Here is a 23,586-nt window from a genome sequence, read left to right on the forward strand (position 1 = left end):
GCCATCACTGAACTTATTAGCACACAAAAAGTGACTTCATCTTCTGTAGTCGGTGGGCTTGTCTCACATCAAGACGTTAAAAGTGGGGAATTTTCTAAACCTAGGAGAGACAGTTCAGATGCTGGACACTCAAATAAAGTGACAGATGTCCACCCCAGGCTTCAACACTACATACAGTGAAGGAAAATTGCCGAATGACAGCGATGTAGCAGGCTTGGAGAACCTGGAGTCGGTGTCAGTTCTAGATAGCAGGAAATCCGAGAGCTTCAGGCAGGAGGAAAAGTGGGGACTTGCTAGAATATCTGATATGATGGTGAGCTGGAAAAATGTTGAGGATTTGGTGAAGGCAAATGGTACCAAAGAGCAAGAAAGACAATTGGAAATGCCAAGGAAAACAAACAAGCTTTAGAAGAAAGGAAATGCAATCTCAGTATATTATTTGACCCCATGGCAAACAATATTTATATAATGATGATGTACAGCACTGTTTTTTTATTTAACCAAAAATAATGGTGTAACTCTTGGGGTGAACGGGAAAAAGTACAGTAGGTGTCCTTTCATTGAAGGATGTCAGTGCATAACTGAAATGGCCTAACCAGAAAGAGCTGTGTAAGTGTATACTGGAGATACAAAGAAATAATACAGTTGGTTACCTCAAGGAGGTAGCCACTATAAGCTCTCTCAGAGCTAGTGGGCTTTTAAAAATCACGTGCATCTGTTTATTTTTTAATTGTCTTAAATTATTCTTAAAAACAAAATAAATGTATATGGAAAGGAACATCATTTCTTCTGCCAGGCCTGGAGGTGCACACCTGTCATCCCGTCTCTGCGGGAGGATTGCTTAAAGCCAGAAGTTTGAGACCAGCCTCAGGAACATAGTGAGACCCCATCTCTAAGAATTTAAAAATAAATTTTTTTAATACATTAATTTTTAAAAAAAGAAAGGAACACAATCACCAGTTCACAGGTAAATGGCTTCTACTCCAAAAATTGTAAGTCAGTTTAAGATTATTTTTCCTTTAGAAACATTCATATGTATGTGGTTAGAGTCCCAAACTAGTCTTCAAATAAGCCTATAGTGAAATTTAAATACCCTAGATATTTTAGAGATGAAAAGAAAAATGACCAACTTTGGAGTCCATCCTATTAATAGTAATCCAAGTGAGAAACGATGGAGGCAACAACTAGAGTTTTCTGCATACCTATTTAGTTCACCATTTACGCTTTTCTAAGACAGTTTGGTTTCTGACCAGGCTTCCCACCTAATTGCTGCTCTGATTACATTCTGAACTTACCTCTCCCTGAAAAAAAGCCGAAGACCTTGGAGCTCTTCATCTTAAATAACCTCATCTACATAACAGGTTGACAGGGAACCATGGCATGTTAGGGACCGTGAGCTGGCCCCTTCCTCATCCTTCTGCACCCAAAGCCCCTCCCTACCACCAGCACCTCCAAACCAGGGGTCTTCAAGCGTCTGCGCTTCTGTCCTTGTTTGGACAGCCCATTAAACTCCACTCACTTCACTCCTGCAAGGCAAAGCTCATTCACCTACAAAGACCACAGCCCAGACATGCCACCTAGATCACCACTTCTCCATGCAGCCCTTCTTCATGCCCCCTTGGAATCCGCCCTGGGCTCACTGCAGCATTTATAATGCATTTCCTTGCTGGGTGCAATGGCTTACGCCTGTAATCCTAGCACTCTGGGAGGCTGAGGCCGGAGGATCTCTTGAGTTTAGGAGTACGAGACCAACCTGAGCAAGAGTGAGACCCCATCCCTACTAAAAATAGAAAAACTTAGCTGGGCATGGTGGCACACACCTGTAGTCCCAGCTACTCAGGAGGCTGAGGCAGGAGGATCACTTGAGCCCAGGAGTTTGAGGTTGCTATAAGCTAGACTGATATTGCAGCACTCTAGCCCAGGCAACAAAATGAGACTCTGCCTAAAAAAAAAGAAAAGAAAAGAAAATTGGTTACCCAAATTGAGTTAATATATAGTCACCACTGGAAACGAGGTGTTCTTTTCTTAAAATCCTCGTGCCCTGACCCACTGACCTAATGGCCAGAATCCAAGTGAGATTCAGCTGTGGTCTGGTCTCAGGCTGAAAATCTCCTTTTGGTTATTTCACTGAGGTACTGAACTTCTTCCTCATTCTGTTCATTTCTATTTTCTTTTATTTTCCTTTTTTCTCTGTTTAAAATGCCCTGTCTCATCTTTGCTTTGAGACAAACTGTACTATGTATCTAGTTCTTTCCCTATCCCAGATCTGTTATTAACTAGGGGAAAGGAAGTTGATTTTAGTAGTCACAGTTTGTTAACGTACAGCAGGCCATGCTTTGTTCTTGATTTAATTTTCCCTGTGGCTCAGGTGCATGGCAGATAAGAACATCACTTCCCTTCCCACCGTGAAGCTGGGTGCCCGTGCTGGTAGCATATCTCATTTCTGTTTTGAACCCATACACATTGAATGATATATAAGATGTTCAACAGTCTAAAAAATAAACCACCAGACTTCTTTTGTTTAACCCCAAATGGAAATGACTTTTGCTTTTCCTGTTATGCAAGTAACCCACGCTCACTTTAACATGATTTTGAAATATAAAAAGCTAGGAAGATGTAAGTACAATCACCATAAGCCTACCACCCAAAGATTTATGCTTTAAAACTATTTGGTGTGTGGTGTGTATCCTTAGTTACTTGCTTTCTGTGCATATAATTTCCCCACCAAAAAAAATATAGTTTTACTATTCACACCTGCTTTTTAAAAAAACTTACATATATAGATGTGCATCATTATTAATTGTATAACATTCCGTTATATAAATGTACAGTAACTTACTGGGTTTTTCTTCTGAGGTTGGACATGTGGAAAAACACAAATACTTGATAAACTGGCGATGGTGTTTTTAATAGACAAACCCTAGAAACAACATAAATGTACAGGATGTACTCCAAGAAGTGGAATTGCTAGTTTGAATGGTATAAATTTAATGTATGTAGACACATCACCTCTTTTTATTTTTAGAGACAAGGTGTCACTCTGTCACTCAGGCTGAAGTACAATGGCACCATCATAGCTCAGTGCATCCTTGAACTACTGGGCTCAAGTGATCGTCCTGCCTCAGTCTCTTGAGTAGCTGATATTACAGACATGTACTGCCAAGCCTGGCTAATTTTTTTATTTTCTGTAGAGATGGGGTTTTGCCGTGTTGCCCAGGCAAGTCTTGAGCTCCTGGGCTCAACCCAAGCTATCCTCCTGCCTCAACCTCCCAAAGTGTTAGGATCACAGGCATGAGCCATGGCACCCAGCAAACATATCACTTTTTAAAATACTGCAGAAATGAAAGCATGAAGTCATTACTCCATCTTTAGTTTTCCTTTCTGAGATAACTACCACTAGCATTTGGTGTGTACCTTTCTAGACTTTTTCCCTCTATGGATATATGGACAGTTATTTATAATGAGGTTTATAGTTTTATGTTAATAGTTTTTTACCCTTAGGGGATCATACTATACATATCTTTCTACAACTTTTAATTTTACTCCTTTATATTTCTTGACAGTCTTTTCAAGTCATGTAGAAATTAAACTCCAGCCTCTCTCTTGATCTCTTTCCTTCTTTATTTATACACACCATTCTTTCGCACACATCTGTCCCTTCTGCAGGTTGGTAACGTTGGAGCTTTGTAATTTAGCTGCTAAGGGACTTTGGGAGTTTATTCCTTGGTTTATTCGAAATAAATGAGTCAATCCGACGGAACGCATAGTGCGTGCTGTATGCAAGGCCCTGGGGAAACGAAGCTGCTTGTGACCCCAGCTTAGAGTCCAGGGAGAAAACCTGGAGTGTGTGTTTGCCAACATGGTTAAATCATGCAACAGCAGCCCGGAAGTCGCTGTGAAGCAGAGGAGAGACATGGCAATAAGGCCAAGGAAGTGGTCACTGACAATTATTTGAAGAGACCAGGGTTCAGATCCTGGTATCTGTCACTGATTAACAGATACCTCGGGTAAATTCTTAACTTCTCTGCCTCAGTGCAAAATTTGTGAAGCAGTACCTACTGCATGCACAATGCCAGCAGGAATATTCATTGGGAAAATGATTATAGTAGAGGAGTGTTGAATGTCCATTAGTAGATGTCTGGTTATGACATCATGAATAAATCATGATGTGTGAATTAATACAATATTATGCAGCTATGAAAAATAAGTCATTTCTGTATGTTCCAATAGGGATCAAATTTGGACATCTGTTATTAACAGAATAGTGTGTGGTTTGGTGCCGTTGTGTAAAGATTCTTTAAAAGGTATGGTGGGCCGGGCGCGGCGGCTCACGCCTGTAATCCTAGCTCTCTGGGAGGCCGAGGCGGGCGGATTGCTCGAGGTCAGGAGTTCAAAACCAGCCTGAGCAAGAGCGAGACCCCGTCTCTACTATAAATAGAAAGAAATTAATTGGCCAACTGATATGTATATAAAAAATTAGCCGGGCATGGTGGCGCATGCCTGTAGTCCCAGATACTCGGGAGGCTGAGGCAGAAGGATCGCTCAAGCCCAGGAGTTTGAGGTTGCTGTGAGCTAGCCTGACGCCACGGCACTCACTCTAGCCTGGGCAACAAAGCGAGACTCTGTCTCAAAAAAAAAAAAAAGATTCTTTAAAAGGTATGGTGGTATATATCTATACGCGTGCTTGCATTTGCCTAGACTACCTGAAAGAATATCCAAGTAATTGAAGTTGCTTACCTTTGAGGAAGGATACTAAGGATTGGGAGCGGGAGAAAAGTTTGCTTTCCATGTATGCCCATGTGTGCTGCCTAAGTTCCCCTGTGCATTTATTATGTAAAGAAGAGTTTTTAAAAATTGTGAATAAAATTAAGTTACTTCAGCTTATATTAGGATGTTGTCGATTTAATATAGCTTTTCAATGTTTTTATGCGGCAATTTTTCATACTTTTCATGAAGTATTAAATAGTTAATAAGCACAGACTTTAATTGGCATAACTTGCCTATTCTACTTTCCAGCGGCAGAATCTTGTTAAAGTTATTTAAGCACTCTAAACCTCACTTTTCTTCTGTAAAATAGGAAGTAATAATAACTGCTTTATAGAGTTATTGTGAAAGTGAGATGACAGAATTGAGTGGGAAGCAGGTTAGCATGGTATATTCTAAAGCATTCAAATATTCATTGCATAATAATTAATACTAAAGGTCTGTAACTATCAGATATTGATTGCCAGTGTGAGTAATGTAACTCAACTGCCTTATACCAAAAGGAATTTGTTGGCTCTCAAATGAAAATCTGTGGTATATCTGCCTTTGGGCATGGCTGTATCTAGCACCTCTCTTGAAGGCACTGGGACTCAGCCCCTCTCTAGCTCTTTCTTCTTCTGTGTTGGCTCAGTTCCCAACTATCTCCAGGCCTACAACCTACTGGCCTCATAACTCCCAGTGAAAAGAGCCCAGTACTTTCCCAGTGATTCCCAACAAAGATCCCAGGCTTGACTGATCTATCCTGCATTATTCATGGGCCCATCCTTACACCAGACACTTTAGCCCCAGGATTGGAATACACTGATTGGTGGACAAGATAACAGCACTTAGCTCTGCAGCCTTGATGGGAAGGATCTGCCTAAAATGTTGGGCAATCTCAGGCCTTTTATTTTCAGTCTTGGAGACTCATCGGACCCACCAAGAACTAAGAGCTGTGGAAGAGTTCCTTCCCCAAGGGAAAAAGATAGGGAGAATAAATACCAGACAGGTGGAAACTATGGATGCTCTCCACAACCCACTGCATGGCTGACCAACATTTACTCTTCTTTTCATATGTGCAGTTTTCAGAAATTATTATAACTGTTTCATTACAAAGACATGTTGTCTTACCTGGGTCTGAGGTTCTGACATTAGCACATACCTTGATTACAGTCAAAGTTACCCTTAAAATACTGTAGGAAGGTGCCAGTGGAGCTCTACATAGCACCTCACATATCCATCCTTTACCCCTGCTTGGAGCCAAATGGCTGGTCGTTCTGTAGAACACCAGATAGGTTAGTTGTTTTACTGCTCAGGGCCATGTAATATGAAGATCTGCATGAAAATGATAGAATTACCCTCCATTCAGCAACACACTCCAACTATAAACAAACAAAAATTGAGATGACAAAGGAGATTATCATCTATTTAAATCCTACCATCTAGTTTTTGCTTTAGCAAGCGTGTGCTTGAATTTGCTAAGTTAAGCATTGAAATAATGGTGCTCCATCATGTATCAAAATCCTTAGCCCTTCTTCAAAAGGGAGTCTGATTATTACACCCATATTCAGATCTGGGACCAAACAGGGAATGTGTGGTCCTCTCAAATCCAGTTCAGCCCTCCCCATTCATTAAACATGGGTAAAAGGTAACAGGATAACTAACCTTATGGAAACATCCATTTGGAAAAAGGGAAACAATTTGAATTGGTCACCTTCCAGAGCTTGTCATGTCCTCCTCAACAGGGATGGGAGGCCCTTGGTGACATGTTTGTGGGGCCACCATGACTGCCCCAAGAGCTACCCTCTAGAAGGAATTTCTAGAGCTGCCCTTGTCTCACAGCTCATTTATTCATGGGGTGGATTTATGGGGTAGTGATTTGATTCCCTTTCAGGCTAGGACATCATAATCCTTCACTTTATAGATTTAGTGATTCTCTAGCAATAAAAGTGCCTTTAATTTTAGGAGATTGTCTTCTCCAGTACTTAGGTTTATTCAATTTATGGCTTAGTGCTTAGTAATCAAAGTCACACATTGAGCCTAGTCCTAGTCCTTGAAGTTAGATCTCAATCTCTTAACTGCAGAGCTCTGAAATGTCTCTCATCTACAGCTAAAAGTTTCCATAGGCCTTTGCTCAAGGCTAATCTGAAACAATAGCCTGGAATGAAAAGGCAAAGCTAATATGCCCCCAGGCTGCTGGCCAGTGGCTAGTTAGTTCTCAAGGAGAGTACAGCCTTAGGGGGGGCCCAGGCGTTGGGGTGGGGGGGCCTGTGTCCCAAACTCTTTTCTAACTTTGTTATCCTTCTGTTGACTTTAGTTTGGGCAGAGGATGTAGCTCTATTTCTTCTTGGATTACTTTCTACGGAGAAAAATGGCCCTCATAGCAAAGCCATTTTTGTTTAGGTGAGCCAGCCTCAAACGAAGCTTATCCCTGTCTCTTAGACCTCCCTGGTGACCACAAGAAGTGACCAACACACTCTGCCACTCAACAAGGCTTGCCAGCTCCCCTTTGCACCATAGCCCAACTAGACTCAGCCAGTTCCGCAGGCGGTCACTTGCAACACTTCCATGTTCCCAACTCAAAGTGCTGTAAACAAAAAGGAGATTTTCTTGGCTAATGAAACTGTTAAGTCTAGGAAAGACCAAGTCCCCAGTGCATGACAGGAGTCAGAGTTTCCATGGTGGCCTGGGACCCTTCTCTGCTTTCCCCTTGGGTGCCTCCATTCTCAAGTAGCTTCAAGCTACCAGTTCATCAACCCTACTGAAAGGACATACCTGTTTTTTGCCAGGTAGCTCCAGAAAAATGCCCGGGGTTAGCCTTTGTTCATCCAGGTTTGGCCATGTGCCACTTGACCCAGTCACTGAGGGAGAGGAGAAGCAAGGTAGGACACAACGATTAGCTGGGCCTGGGTCACCTGTGTGCACAAATGTACTTAGGCCATGAGAGGGAAGGGGCGGCTCCCCCCCCCCCCAAAAAAAAAAAGGGTCACAGGGCTTCTACTTGATGAAGAGGGAATGTTTGCTGGTCCAACCAAAACAATAGGCCCACACGAAGGTTTGACAGCATAGCCGGGAGGGCTAAATGAAATTGAGAAAGCAAGTTGCCAAATTGTCCTTGCTGGGCCTTCAGAGTAACGTTCAGCTCAGTGCTATCCAGTAAAAAAGATAATGAGTGTCCAAAATGCAAGCCACATAGTAGAAAAACATATGAAAAGAAACAGGTGAAATAATTTTAATACTACAGTTGACCCTTAAACCAAACAGAGGTTAGAGGTGCCAACTCTCATACAGTCAAAAATCCACATGTAACTTTTCACTCCCCAAAACTTACCTATAGTAGCCTACTCTTGGCTGGAAGCCTTACCAATAACATTAACAGTCAGTTAACACATATTTTGTATGTTAAATACAATATATACTGTATTCTTACAATAAAGTAAGCTAGAGAGAAGACAATATTTAAAAAAATCATAAGGAAGAGAAAATATATTTGCTATGCATTAATGGAATTGGATCACCATAAAGATCTTCATCCTCATCTTCACATCGAGTAGGCTGAGGAAGAGGAAGAGGGGTTAGTCTTGCTGTCTCAGTAGTGACTTATAAGTGAACCCATGCAGTTCAAAGGTCAATTAGGTTTTTTTATTATTTTATAAAGCCAAAATATCATTTACTATGTAATCACTATTAAAATTGTTACGATAGTTTACCCTTTTTTATAATGCTAAGTCTTCAAAATCCAGTGTATATTTTACTCTTGTAACATGTGTCAATTTGGATGAGCTGGTGGCCAGTGGCTACTGGGATGGACATCACTGGTTTAGCTGATAACAGAAACTGGATATCTGTCATTAGCTGATAAGTTATCACTAATGTTTCCACATCATGGGGAGTTATTTTGAAATTGCAGATCCCCTCACTGGAAGAAATTGCAGATCCCCTCACTGAATCTGCCTAAATACACATTGGCATGCCAGGTGTCTGGTTGGAGCCACTTCTGCCTAAAACCATCATACTCATACAATTAGCACTTAACAACTACTTATTTAATCATCTGTCCTCTGTCTTGGACTCTAAGCCCTAGGAAGGCAGGGACCCTTATCTATCTTGCCCATTGCTGTACATAGAAGACACTGTGGATATTTTAAAATTGAAATGGAGTTAAGTTAAACACTTAGGCAATGGCTTCTCATTTGCCAGGCTTAATGACAAAATGGAGAAAAAGTAATATTGGTTGGAGCCCAAGATTGAGTGTGTGTGATATTTGTTTTTCTGATGAAGGACCATTTGTAGTCTGTGGCAAGTTGTGGTACTATTCAATCACTCTTTCTTTCGTTGAATATACAGTATATAGAGAGAGTGATTGAATACCTACAGAAACCCAGGCTCTGTGCCAAGCACTGGGTATACAAAGATAAATGGGAAACAGTCCCTGCCTTAAAGGAAATGAGAAACAGATAAGTAAAATAACTCTTACAGTAATACCCAATAAGTGTTACGGTACCAAGGAATACAGAGTGTTTGGGGAGCCCAAAGAAGGGGGTCCAGTGCAGGTCAGGGAATAGGAGGTAGGCGGGAACAGCTCACTCGGTAAAAGTGAATTTAAGTTCCATGGCGCCTGCGATATTGTTAGTATCTAGCCCCATGCCTGGCACGTTTGCTGAATCAATGAGTAGATGAACAAAGTGGCTCCGGAACCTACCGCTAAAGAATCGCTGGGTTTGTCCATCTGAGTGTGGACAGGTGATCACGGCAGGCAAAGAGAGAGAGCGCATGACAGCCAGGCCTCCAGAGCCAGGATCCTGGCTCTAGGGAATGACAAGATGCTGAGTGGGGTGGAGCAGAGGGGTGAGAGCTGGCACGAGGCAGCAGCATTTGGCAGGGCAGACCGCACACAGCCTCCCTTCTTGTTATTGTCCATATGACCAGTGACGAACGAGCACACTTTCTTATTCCAGGCAAAGCGAAGGCTGGAGCTAGGAGAAAGTGGTCATCAGTACCTCTCAGATGGTTTAAAAACCCCCAAAGGCAAAGGAAGAGCTGCACTACGAAGTCCAGATAGTCCAAAAAGTAAGGATTCTTTCATCTCTTTCCTTATTCTCCTTGGTGTGGGATTCCCAACTTTCAAAGCTTGTGGCTGGAAGGATGCCAAGGTGTGCATAATTTTGGCATGTTTTGTTCTTTTTCATTCCTTTCTGTGCTTATCCCAAAAAATAAATACAACGTCTGCAGACAGCCCACCAAAGGCTACAGAGTCACTCTGGTACCTGAATACTGACAAAGGACGGCTTCTTTAACTGTATGCAGTTTTCTTTTCTTTCTTTTTTTTTTTTTTTTAACTCAGAATACAAGCTTTGGGCATCGTTCTATAATCAAATTTAATTTTAACTTCCCTTAATGGACATTGCTTCGGAGTCCGAGGCAAACTGGGTGTCCACGAGCTATGCCAGAATCAGTAACGTCTGTGCCGACCTCAATCTCCAGCTCAGCATATGGTAGCATAAGAATTGATTAAGCCCAGTAAATTGCAGCTTCTCTCCCTTTCCATAAAATACTATTATTGTTTCTTGTGAGAGAGAGAGAGAGAGAGAGAGAGAGAGAGAAAGAGAAAAAAAAATAGGTTAGAAATAGCCATATAGTTCCTTTATGTGTGCTGCATTTAACGTAAAGACTGTTCTTTCCCGTCCTGCAGTTTATGCATTAGGCAATCCACAAATTGTGTGTGATGCTAAATTAAAACCTGGACCTGTATGCCTGTAAGGGACTAAGTGCAATATTAAATAAGGAAATTTCATCTAAGAGAGATGGGGAGATTTGATAGAAAAACTTTTCCACGTGTTACTCATCAAAATGAAGCATCATTCGAAAAAGTAGTGAGCAAGTGATACACACACACAGGTACCAAAGCCTAAAAGGCCAGGTACGGACGGGTCTATGTGAGACCCTGTCCCGTAGCCTGGCTTCCTCAGGGGAGGCCCCAGCGTGCTGATCCCCTGTGGCCAGAGCACTTTTTCATTCCCTCAGCAGCTATACCTACTAGGTGTGAGATTACTTATTAAACCCAGGGTGAGCTAATATAGAATAACTCAGAAATTCAAAGTGAACTGCTTTAATCAAACACAAGAATTTTTATCGTGCCTTCCTCTTCTAATAAAGCAATTCCATAGCTTTCTATAACTTGCCGAAAACAGCAACGGCAGCTTTGCTTCAGATACTAATACTTGGGCTGCAGTGGGAAAGAGGGCTTGCTTAACTGCAAAGACACCCTTCATTTCTTTACCTTTCCCCCTATCCCCTCCCCCACCCGCTCGGTTTTTGTTTTTCTTTAAGCTCCAAAATCTCCCTCAGAAAAAACGCGGTATGATACGTCCCTTGGTCTGCTCACCAAGAAGTTCATTCAGCTCCTGAGCCAATCGCCTGATGGGGTCTTGGATTTGAACAAGGCAGCAGAGGTGCTAAAGGTGCAAAAGAGAAGGATTTATGATATCACCAACGTTCTGGAAGGCATCCACCTCATTAAGAAGAAGTCTAAAAACAACGTCCAGTGGATGTGAGTAGGAGTCGATGGCCTCCCCGGGCCCCGGGTCCGAGGGGGTCATTTCAAACCGCCCGTCCCAGCTTCCACCTCCATGCCCACACATCGTTTCTCCTCTCTCATTCCCTCTTCCCCCCTCAGCTTCTTAGCCGGAAGCTCAAAGTCTCTTTAACAAAGGGACGTTCTGTTTAGATACTGTCAGAGGTGAGAGGATTTGTATTTGTTGAGAGTCAAGCAAGGGGACCCTGCAGTGGTCACCGGAGTGCTGGTCATTGGTTACACTCACGTCTGTGTGTCTGCTCACACGATGCCTGCACACGTCTTTGGCTTGTTTCTAGTAGGAATTTGGAAATTAACTATGGCTTAAGAGTCATCTGTGTGTACATTCACATTCGCACAGTCAGTCACAAAGCATCTTTATTCACGGTGATAATAACAGATTAACTCACTTTCTGTATAAATTAAGGCAAGACTTAAATGCCTCAGTTTCCTCTGTAAAGCAGGAATGAGAACCGTTGTTACCTGTACACCCACACGTGTGATGATGTCATTTATGAATTTTGGTCGGAGCATCTGAACAGCCAATTTTTATAAGGACAGTATTGAACTATTAGAGCATATTGGAAGTAATAAATCAGTTATGGGGTGTCTCTGGAAAAAGAATACTAATTCAGACATGATAACGGGTAACTTCTTTGTGCTTTTTGGAATTTTGTGACAGTTTGGTAATTCGTTTTGGCCTATGATTTAGAGAAACATCAGGCACTGGTCTTTGTTCTTGCGTACACCACACACAGCTGTTTCCTTTGCTTCCTTTTCTTTTTAAGTGTTGGTATAAAACCCTCAGAAGTTACCTGAGTCCTTCATGCTTTTTAGGTGACTTGTTTTAAATTTTGAGCCATTTTGGCTAGGCGTGGTGGCTCACACCTATAATCTTAGCACTCTGGGAAGCTGAGGTGGGAGGATCTCTTGAGCTCAGGAGTTCAAGACCAGCCTGAGCAAAAGCGAGACCCCATCTCTATTTAAAAGAAAAAGAATGAATTTTGAACCATTTCATCTTTTCTGTTTTTCTATCCTTTCCCCCACCCCACCTTTTTCCCCCCCCTAGAAGGCATATAGGAGGAGAGGTAGAGGTGGCTGCCTTCTTTTGCCCTCTAGATTTGAGCCCTCTGAAGAAGAGGCCTCCCCTGAAAGAAAGAACCCTGAAAATAGCAATGCTTTTTTGCTTAATTTCTATGGTGTGAGAAGTGCAGGACTGTATTTATGAAAAAATGTATAAGTGTTCTGATTTTAACACTTGGCTAACAAGCAGTGTGAGGGGACATTCACCCAAAGGGCCATTTCTCCCTCCCCTGCCTCTCATGAGTAGCCATGAAGAGTCTGTGTTTGGGTTTCCAGGGGCTGCAGTCTGTCTGAGGATGGGGGCATGCTGGCCCAGTGCCAAGGCCTGTCAAAAGAAGTGACCGAGCTCAGTCAGGAAGAGAAGAAATTAGATGAACTGATCCAAAGCTGCACCCTGGACCTCAAACTGTTAACCGAGGATTCAGAGAATCAAAGATATCCTTTGTGCCACCGGTTCATTGGGGGTTAGTGCTTTCTAGACTATTTCCAGTGTTGACAATCTGATTTATACACAAGGTAGATTTTTCACTCTGGTTTCATGCAAGTAAGTGTGTGCATGTGCGTGTAACCCACTTATCTTTGCCTAAGAAGTCAGTATTTATGGTAAGATAGTCATCAGACTGGATCCTATGCTTATCTAGTTTGATAGCCAGGTGGGAACTGTTTTTTAAAGTATTTTATTCATGTATGGTTGAGACATATGGGCATACTCATAGCGTAAGGCCATACTATTAAAAGATACATAAGGTGTCAGTATTAATATTAATGACAACACTAAGCAGATTCATCTTTGGCTTTCCAGATTTTTGGTGGGTGTTAGCTGTCACTGTTGGGGTTTGCACATTCTATTTTCTTTTCATCAGATATTGTAGCAATTGGAATTTGTTGAATCTGTCTGATGGGACTATAGTTGAAGGTTTGAAAGAATATAGGAAAATTATACTATAACTTTTAAAGTGCATCATGCTGATTCCCAACACCAAAAACTGATTTCGGAAGCACGCCAAGACCTGAGAAGTCTCAGTTCATCTGTTCCTTTACAAACATGAGTCCTTGGAAATAAAAATATGAAAAGCCAATTCTTCTTCCCTACTTGATGAAAATCTGTTGACCCTCTCAGGACAACTTGCTCTTCATCACCTCCCCACAGACAAAATAAGAGGGAGATTGCTTCATTATGCCCGCAAGATTTGCCTACAACTCAGTTACTAGTGGAAGACAGAAAACATTATTTTAAGTTATCCTATCTCTAGTTTGAGTTCCAAACTGCTGATGATTCCGCATTACACCTTTATTAGACAGAAAATGAAGTATGTCCCGCCCAGATTCTTCTAGTGTCTCATCTTGAACAGGCCTTCCCTTGGAAGGTGCAGGGACATTTAGTAACATTTGCCAATGCTGGCAGTTTTTTAAACCTGCAATTGTTCATTTCCTGTTGACCAAAGAATTAGCCTTGTCAGCTGATCATTAGTGAGATGGAGAAGAGGTGTGATGATTTGGCCTCTCACTGGTGGCCAGAGTGGGTTTGGGGGAGGGGGGGGCAACAATTAGGCTGTTTCATTCATTGTTTAGTTGGGAGCCCCATTGTGGAAGAGATGTGTGGTTACACATGATTGGCAGCCTTCTGGAACATGTAGCTTATACATACATTGTCACCTATATGGCTTTCTCTGGGGCCTTAGTTGCAGAAAATGAAAGCATCCTTGCAGGGGACTGTGAACCCAAGGAGCAAATTTAGGAGGGAGCCAGCCACAAAGGAAGCACTTTTAAAGTTTGTAAGATTAGAAAATATGTTTGCACAATTTATTTCAATTCGCCATTCAGTTCCCAAATTGGTACAGCTTGTTCACAAATGTGTTGAAATTTTCCTTCCTGCAGCATGTTGAGTAATTGTAGATGAGTTTTTATTTTAATAAGTTCTTGTCACATAGCTTTTTTGACAGTGGGCTGTGGAGTAAGTACCTGCTTATCAGTTTTCCCCTGTGTTCTCAGTAAAAATTCAGAACTGCCCAGTTTTCTATGAAGGCATCAGTTGGCTTTGTTGATGGGCTAAGTGGCACCCTAAAACCCAGAATCTTGCAAGAGCTACCACAATTGAGCTCAACACTGAATTGGCTATTGTTCAACTGTAGAGACTTGAAAGAAGATTGTCTGTGATAGATGCCCCTAAATGTGTATTCAGATTTTGTGTGGATGTGCTTTTTATCTGGGGAACAGTTTCATAGCTTCCTTCGGCTACTGATAAGAAGCTACTTTTCTAAGGGACATCATTTCCTCTAGGCTCTCTAAGCCCTTTTTCTGTACTGAATTTGTTAGATCATAGACTCTATTTGCTATATATTACCTGCAAAATGCCTTTGTTGATTTGTCATTTGCTGTTTTATCCTGGGAATTTTTTGTCGGTTCATACAAAAAAAAAAGTAACTGGCTAAAGACGTTGTACATCAGTTGTGTTACTCCATGTCCCTTATAAGAAACCCATGTGCCAAGTGTCAAGCTCACATGAATGCTTTTGTCATATAAGAAGTACCATATTCTTTCATGATATCCTTTTAGGCTTGGCTGCCAGGACAGTTAAAATAATTATTCAGTGCTTAGAAATAAATAACCACCAAGAGTACTGAAATATCATTCTTTTCTCTTTGCCTAAATCAGTATTTCTCAAATTCATTCAGGTCACAGAGCACCTGGAAGCTGCTTTCTTCCTCGTGAACACTGAAATATTGATAGAGTTAATAATATGACACAAAGGATAATTTTTCTAACAGAGAAATAATGACACTCTTATCTGCGGGCAATATATAATCACAACCAGCCCAGGTGCACTTAAGAAAACAAGCTGCCTGTCTGAGCAGTATCTTGAGTTCTCTCACTAATATATTTGTTACTTATTCATTTATGTGTAGCTGCCGACACTTGCTAATAGCAGATAGAAGTAACTGGAGTTTCAAAAACATTGTGGTTAGTAGAGCTGAAATGTTTTCTGCAAATTGGGATCTGTCATCATTCAGTTTGAGTGACAGAACGCTTCACTGGAGATCATGGAATACAATTCTGTGTTCCAAAAGACCCTGGTTTCAGAATTCCTGACTTAAAAAGCGTTTTGATTTTCTTTTGATAGTTTATTTTAACTATTCTGTTTATGCACTTATTTCAATATTTTATATAGCCATAGACTCTTTAGAAATGGGCAAGATAAAGCTATGTTTTCTTTTGTCGTTTAGAATATCAACCAAAAAAGAAGATTCATGGGGGACCCAATATATTTGAAGATCCAGAAAGGGAGACCTATATATGCTTATAAGTCATAAAATACTTTAAATTTTTTCCATGCATCTGTTTTGTCATTTTCATAATGGTTACATCCAAAGCAATTAGGTGGAAGATTTCCTTGACGCTCTTTACGTTAGCTTATGTTACATATCAAGATATTCGAAAAATTAGTGGCCTTAAAGACCAAACTGTTATAGTTGTGAAAGCCCCTCCAGAAACAAGACTTGAAGTGCCTGACTCAATAGAGGTAAGGAGACAGCGTCTGTGTTCATCTGCAAAGATCTTTCTGGAATGCCTAAAATTCATGAATCATTGACTTGTAAAGTCTGTCACCTCGTAAGAATTGGATCGTTTTTTTTCCTATTTGTTTGACTTAACCCTAAATTTAAAAGCATTTCAACAGCTCAATGTCTATTGACTGTTCAAAAAGTCTAATTTTAACCTGGCAGGACATTCAATTCAAACTAGTATAGGATGTGTCTTGTCCCTCTTGTACTTCCTCCTTTTCGTAATTTGTTATTTGGTGTTTCCGATCAATTGGAACAACTTGGGAAAGTTTATATTGATTACCCTGTATATGGTCCCTACCATGAACAGAGACATGAATGTTTTAAAGTAGCTCCCTAACTTGGAACATTTTAAGAATTTTTTTTGTTATTTGTAACGTATTTGCTTTTAAAAAATAAAATGGATCTTGGAGTTAATTGATAGACTAGAATATTTTAAGAAAGTAAGGAGCATAGTTTTCAATTTTCAAATTTGCTTTGATAATATAGGCCTAGACTTAACTATGAGATAAGAACTATAGTAAAAAGAAAATACATGAAAGACAAGGAGGGAATGGAATTTACAAGCTCCCATCTAGGGTAGATGTCTCACCTTAAAAGATAATAATAGCTCCGTGACCTAGATGAAAAAGAAATTTAAATATTAGTGTGCTGTATTCTCTTCTTAAATGCAGTTCCTAGCATTTAAGAATACTATTTATCAGTTGGTTGTTAAAAGCTGACATTAAAAAGCCCTCCCATAAAGAACAATATCATGGAAATACTGTATTTGGAACACTTAAAGGACCTTTTAATAATTTGCCGAAAAAGAAAATATTTAAAGGACACAATTTACTCTGCCCATAGTGTCATTTTCAGACTGGCCCTCCAAAAATGTTTTCTTTCTCTGGGGCAGAACTCAGCAAACTTTTTCTTTAATCTACCAGATAGTAAATATTTTTGACTTTGTGAGCCAGGCTGTCTCTGTCCAGACTGTTCAACTACTCAACCCTGCCATTGGAATATGAAAACAGCCAGAGGCAATACATAATCAATGGGAATGGGCACGACTCTCTTCTAATAAAACTTTATTTACAAAGCCAGCTGGTGGACTGGATTTGGCCCTCAGACTGTATAGTTTGCTGACCCCTGCTCTAGAGGGTGACCGTCATTGATAGAGTTAGACTAGCAGGGAAGAGGCAAAATGAACAATGAACATTACTCTTACTTTCCCTTTTAGATGAAAATTACTATGGCTTTTATTTTTAAAAGAACGTCTGGTTTGAACTTCTGCTTCTGTTCATAGAACCTACAAATACATTTGGCAAGTACCCAAGGACCCATTGAGGTTTACCTGTGTCCAGAAGAGACTGAAACACACAGTCCAATGAAAACAAACAATCAAGACCACAATGGGAATATCCCTAAACCCACTTCCAAAGGTAAAAATTCCACTTTCATCTTTCGGAAACTATGTTAAAAGTGAAGGTGACTAGAAGGATCATCCTGTATTGTAACCACAAGTCTAGGCAAGCAGCACAAACTTCTGTTGTTATTGAGGTAACATTTTTAAAAAGACGTTCTCACTCATCTACAGAATGAAATGATGATTTGGGGCAAATGGCTCCCTTCACCCACATACGGAGTCGCTTTAGGCTTTTTCTAGTGGCAGAAAACATTTCCTCGCGGTGTTTTGGAAAACCAGCAAGAGAGCTAAGCTGTGAGCTATTCCTGGTGTATCGTCAACTACACTCAGCCACACACCTTTGAAATGATGCTGCAAAGATTGTTAGAGGGACAAGAAAAAAATGTGGACAGAAGAGCCTTGGTCAGAGAATTTTTGTCTCATTTTTCCAAACCCCAACGAGTTGGGGAAAGAATACGGGGGAAAAAAAAAACCCCGTACAAATAGACCTAACTACTTCTTCCCATTCTGTCCCTAGAGCAAAGGAAGCTGTTTGCATTTTGGTTTTTGGGGGTTTTTGGTTGTTGCTGTTGTTTTCAGTTTTAGCTTAGAGATATGTATTTGTTTTTTTCCCTGCTGTATCCCATTATAGCAGCAAGAATAGGGGTGACTTTACATGAACAGGTCAGATTTAATACTGAGCAAAAATACAGCACCTAAAATGGTAAAACAAAAGGCCATGTTTTTGCACCACAGAAATTCAAAGTGGAAATGTCTTATTTATATGTAATTTTAGAGATGGCTTTAATAAGCTGGTTGTTCAAAAAAGACTGAGTTAAAATTGGTGAGTTTTGCCTCTACTCCCAGCTACTCCGGAGGCAGAGGCAGGAGGATCGTTGAAGCCTAGGTGTTCGAGGCCAGCCTGGGCAGCATAGCAAGACCTGTCTCCTTAAAAATAAAAGGTATTGGCCAGGCGCTGTGGCTCACACCTGTAATCCTAGCTCTCTGGGAGGCCGAAGCAGGCGGATCATTTGAGCTCAGGAGTTCGAGACCAGCCTGAGCAAGAGTGAGACCCCATCTCTACTATAAATAGAAAAAAATTAATTGGCCAACTAAAATATATATAGAAAAAATTAGCCGGGCCTGGTGGCACATGCCTGTAGTCCCAGCTACTTGGGAGGCTGAGGCAGGAGGATAGCTTGAGCCCAGGAGTTTGAGGTTGCTGTGAGCTAGGCTGATGCCACGGCACTCACTCTAACCTGGGCAATAAAGTGAGACTCTGTCTCAAAAAAAAAAGAAAAACGTTTTTGTTAATTAGAAAAAAATTGGCGAGTTTCTATTAGGGAGCCAACTTTTTTAGTAATTATATTTTGGTTTTTGAACTTGTTAGCCTCTCATCATTGAAGCTGTTTGCATTCTTGTTTGTGGACAGTCTTTTAAAAGATAAGTGAGCTGGACTAGGACAAAGAAAGGCCACAGATCACTCTTTTGTGTCTGTTGGCATAAAAGGTGATCTGCCTCACTGTCATTGTTAGCAGAGAGTATGTGCTTTTTTATAACAGCGCAAATTCATTCTTCTAGAAAAACTCCATTTCATTTTTCTCCTAACTGATTTTTTGTTTCCACCAATATTTTCCTTTCAGACTTGGCTTCAACCAACTCAGGACATAGCGACTGCTCCATTTCTATGGCAAACCTTTCTCCCTTGACCTCCCCAGCCAACCTTCTACAGCAGACTGAGGACCAAATTCCTTCCAACCTAGAAGGACCGTTTGTGAACTTACTACCCCCCCTTCTCCAAGAGGACTACCTCCTGAGCCTTGGGGAGGAGGAAGGCATCAGCGATCTCTTTGATGCCTATGATTTGGAAAAGCTCCCACTGGTGGAAGACTTCATGTGTAGTTGATTATGCTTTGTGTGAACTCTCCTTACAAACCAATATTTTTTTATCACGGAACCAGAACATCTGTCATGCAGTGTTGTCCCTTCCTACCTTCTTCCTCCAAGAGAGTATCATGAAGTAAACTACAAACTTCAGAAGAAAGCTGACATTTTAATGATTTTTTTTTTTTTAAATAAACAAATTGTCTAAACGCACAGTTGCAGGCTCCCTTGGGAAAGCCCTGCTTTGCCCAGGCTCCAAGATCTCCTGGATTCGTCAGCAAGTGAGAAAATGTGCAATCAGGTGTCTCTCACCCAGACTTTTCCTTCCTCCCCTGCTCCCTTCCTCCCGGATTGGCTTGCTGTGCCTGACGAATGGGCTGTAGAATGGGGTCTGGCCACCTGGCCCACTAGGAAACAGCAATCTTCCTTAATAGCATTTCAAGCCGTGCCTTCTCCGCAGAATGCATGTCTTTGGGGTCTGCTAATATGGAATGGAACTGCAGCAATTGCAAACTTGAAGTCATGCAAAAGTATGAAATGAATTTCTTCAGCTCTTCTTAGGAATATTTAAATTACTGTCATAATTCAGTTTAAGCTATGGACTGTGTGTCCCACTAGGAGGTCAAGAGAACCTCCACAGCCTTTCAGATGAAGAACCTGTTTTCAGATATACTTGTTGCAGATACAGAAGACTAATAGAGTTCTGCCACTCTAAGCTGTTGTGGATTTTCCTGTCTCCATAAACCACTCCCACTTCCCCTATCCCCAACGTATTTGTGAGTCTCCATTTGATTTGTAGCAAATGCCTACTTAGGAGTTCTTTGTGGATTGTTTTAGACTTTTTTTTTTTTTTTTTTTTTTTTTTTTTAGCTGCCATTGAAGCATTCCTGTGGCACCCATCACCATTTCAATTTAATTGTTTACTTTGGAGCAGTTTTTGCAAATTCACGTTACTTAAGCAGAGGGAGAGAACCTCTACTGATCAGAGCATCTAAACCTGTGTGACCTACAGTCTACCAGCCTCTGCAAGCTTTGTCCCACCTTGCTTCCTTTCCCGGTAGGGGGAGCTTGGAGCGAGTCAGTCCTGGGGCTCGCTGACAGGGGTGGCCCATCAGAAAGGAGAACCAGGTCTGATGACATAGCAGTCCCAAGGGGCAGCAGGCATGGATCCCTCCGTCCTTGGGCTTCCCGGGGCTCCTGCGACCGGGGAAAGGGCTCTCTTACTCCGCACTCAGGGAGACCACTTCTCAGGATGGGGTCAGATGGAGAGGCCTCTAGGTAGAAAGACATCCCCATTGTGTGAGTGGCATTTCCTTAAGCTGGCAAGAACAAGGGGCTCCCACTGTGTCGGGAGCTGGCATAGTTCTGGCCAGAACCGGTCCCCTTTCCTCTGTGAAGGAATGAGTAAGGGAAGTCGGGACGTAGAAAATGAAGGGAAAGAATGCCAGGGCGTCTTCACTTGACTCTTCAGGAATGGCAGCACATGTTGGGGGCTTTGTGTCAGCTGCAGATCCTACAGGTTGTGTCCAAGAATGGCTTTCCCATTGGCGGGTGGCACTGGCCATCACCCACTGGGAATGTGGCTTCATAGGACCTCCAGTCCATTCCTTGGATGCTAAGGACTGCGGGAATAAGGGAGTCTGTTAAAGAACAAACCTCAGTAGGAACAGTTAAATTGAAATGCTGTGCGCTTGCCCCAGCGGCAGGCACCGTAGTAGGCACTCAACTCATACGTGTTTAATCGAATTGAAAATATCCCTTAGGAAAAAAAACAAAAACAGAAACCACAAGAGCCCCAGCCAGTTTACTCTAGGTAGATGTCCACAATATGCAAAGTGGTGGTGGGGTCAAGTCCGATGACACCAGCACTTTAAACTCTTTGTGTGGGTATGCATGGGTGTATGTTTGGAAGAAAAACAAAGGTGCAGACTATCTTCCTTTTTCTTCTTCGGCCTCCATCCCCGGCCTCCTCCCCTCACACACACTGGACTTGGTACAAAATATCGGTGTGGTCCGAGATGAAGCTTTGGGGTGGGGGAGGCAGAGGGAGCTTTGTGTTAAGTGCCTACTGGAAATGCACTGTGGGGTTTTTTCCTGTATGGGAAACCATTTATGCCAAGCTTTTCCCCATTTCCCATATTTATCTCATCTGGTTAGCTGCCTCTGCTTCCAGCTTTGTGTAATTCTCTTTGCCAGCTGCACAAAGCTGATTTTTTCCAAAGTCTAAAGACTGAGCTCACCTGGCTAGGTTGTTGTGTGTTTTGTTGACTTTCTCTCGTTGAACCTTTTCGTAATGTAATGCCATATTTATTGTTTTAAAAATGAAAGGAATACTAATAAGTCTTAAAAGTTCCTTCATGCATAAGATTTTTCCAGTTACTGGGCGTAACTGGTGTACATGAAATTAGACCTCCATACTGTATTCTGTTCGCATTAGTCATTTTCTTTTTGACATAGTATCTAGCACACAAAGTTGGGTTAGTAGTACTACAGTATTTGTGTTACTTTAAGTACTAAGTATGCAGGTCTCCTGGTACCATTGAGTTGCTGCTATTAAAGCTCACACATGAAATGGCTAAAAGTTACAAGTGTGCGGATTATGACTGCGTGAGCCTTAGAAAATAAAATGTATAAAGGGCAACACATGAGCTGTCAAACAGTGTTAGGTGTGTGTTTATATGTACAGAGTTGTGCATAGCAATCGTTTTATTTAAGTTGATATGTAGTCTACTCACATTTTCATTATTTAGCAATTTTGTACAAAAATAGCAATTAATTTGTAAACACTGCCAGAATATTTTCTAGCTGGTTTGTAATTTTTTAAGAGTGTTATTTTGTTCGTTTTTGTTGTTGTTGTTGTTGTGGTTCTTGTTTTCATTTTTGTTGTACGTGTAGATCTGTAAATAAAATTGCAGTATTTAAGCTTTAGCTTTCAGGAAAAAGAAAATAAGAACTCAGTGTGTGCATGACAACTCGTGTGTATGAGAAGGAGGGATTTGAAGGAAGATGCCTTGCAGAGTAAGTCGGGTGGCAATTGTCAGGGTGTGGGAATTTCTTTTCCTACGGGGTACATGATTTTGTAAAAAGGAAGTATTTCTCCCAAAATTGGGAGTAGGCAAACTACTAATCAATTTAGCTTTGTGTTGTATGCTAGTTTAAAAAAGAAAATATGTAATATAATGTAAAAAACAACAAAAAAAAAGCTTTTATGATGGATTTTGTAAATAGATTTGTTACAGGGTGACCTGTTCTCTAGCTGTGATCTTACCACTTCAAATGGGTGTAATTTGAATAAATTTTGTATGGTAAAGGATCAATAAAATGATTTTTTTTTATGAGTTCAGATGTGTGGATGGACTTTCTTAATATCACCCTATGCTCTTATATTAAATGAATTTTTAAAGACATTCTTTAACAAGTTAAGGAGAAAAGTTGAATAAAAGCTCAAAACAACGTGTGCTTTGGGACTTTTATTTGGGACCCTTTATTTGGGACTCTGAGAACATTAGGCAAGTATTTGAACACCTGTGATGCGCTTGACACTCTGAACTTACCATGTCCCTGTGACCTCATGCAGAAGCCACTCCTAGGCATTGAAGGAGGATTTTTACACTGAGAAAGTGACAAGTTTTATTCCTCTTAAAGGGGTATGAAGCCAATAAATTTTAATTCTCATTTGGGAATTAACCTAACATGTTCTAGATTCTATATTTCTTATCATGCCACCTATGAGGAGATTATAATTATTTGACTGCCATGTCACACTATCAACTCTGAACTTATCCAAAAACCCCAAGGTGCTGTATGTTGTACACACACAAAATCAATATGGAAGGGTATGAAGTAAAACAAAGACAAACGAAACCTTACCTAGCACGCCCCATCTTATTCACCTAAGATAACCACTGTTCTTATTTTTCTTGTATCAGCCTTCCAGTCCATGCATTTTATAGGCAGGTATAATAACAGGTGTGTGCATTGGCATGTGTATTTTAACATTTAAAATCACATTAACGTGATTTTTTCACATTAGCATGTGATAACATGTAAATCATACCATACATGCTGATCTGCAGGGTTTTTTTTTCATTAAATACATCAACATCTTTCCATGTTAATACCTACAGATCATGTTCTTCAAAGACTGCAGAGCATTACAGGGATTAAAAGTGTGTTTAAGCATTTACTTACCCAGGTAATTTACTGTTTGAGAGATATTTTTGTTTGTTTTACTATAAAAATATTTTGTAAAATTTATAGAATAATAATTATTCTATATTATATTATAATACTATATTATACTATATTATAATACTATATTATACTATATTATATTATATATTATAATAATGTCAGGT

At 40.8% G+C, this 23,586-nt stretch overlaps 1 protein-coding gene and 1 long non-coding RNA gene across 4 annotated transcripts in view; both read left to right on the forward strand.

Moving 5' to 3' along the window:
- Nucleotides 1–22,567, forward strand: part of E2F3 (E2F transcription factor 3) — a 79,758-nt gene extending 57,191 nt beyond the window's left edge. Inside the window, exons 2-7 of one of the 3 annotated variants that reach the window (XM_012753618.2) lie at nucleotides 9,702–9,813; nucleotides 11,092–11,293; nucleotides 12,677–12,835; nucleotides 15,806–15,920; nucleotides 17,246–17,381; nucleotides 18,988–21,314. In XM_012753618.2, coding sequence (XP_012609072.1) covers nucleotides 9,702–9,813; nucleotides 11,092–11,293; nucleotides 12,677–12,835; nucleotides 15,806–15,920; nucleotides 17,246–17,381; nucleotides 18,988–19,250 — 987 coding nt within the window. In that variant the 3' untranslated portion in view covers nucleotides 19,251–21,314. Of the gene's footprint in view, nucleotides 1–9,701; nucleotides 9,814–11,073; nucleotides 11,294–12,676; nucleotides 12,836–15,805; nucleotides 15,921–17,245; nucleotides 17,382–18,987 lie in introns of all 3 variants that reach the window. The other 2 variants (XM_012753617.2, XM_012753622.2) reach the window with 2 other exon arrangements.
- Nucleotides 570–7,712, forward strand: LOC142876328 (uncharacterized). The gene is made up of 2 exons (XR_012923222.1): nucleotides 570–4,304; nucleotides 4,657–7,712. It is a non-coding gene; the product is annotated as an uncharacterized LOC142876328 (long non-coding RNA).
- Nucleotides 22,568–23,586: the final 1,019 nt, after the last annotated feature.

The sequence above is a fragment of the Microcebus murinus genome, chromosome 15 (assembly GCF_040939455.1).
Source record: "Microcebus murinus isolate Inina chromosome 15, M.murinus_Inina_mat1.0, whole genome shotgun sequence".
NCBI lineage: Eukaryota > Metazoa > Chordata > Mammalia > Primates > Cheirogaleidae > Microcebus > Microcebus murinus.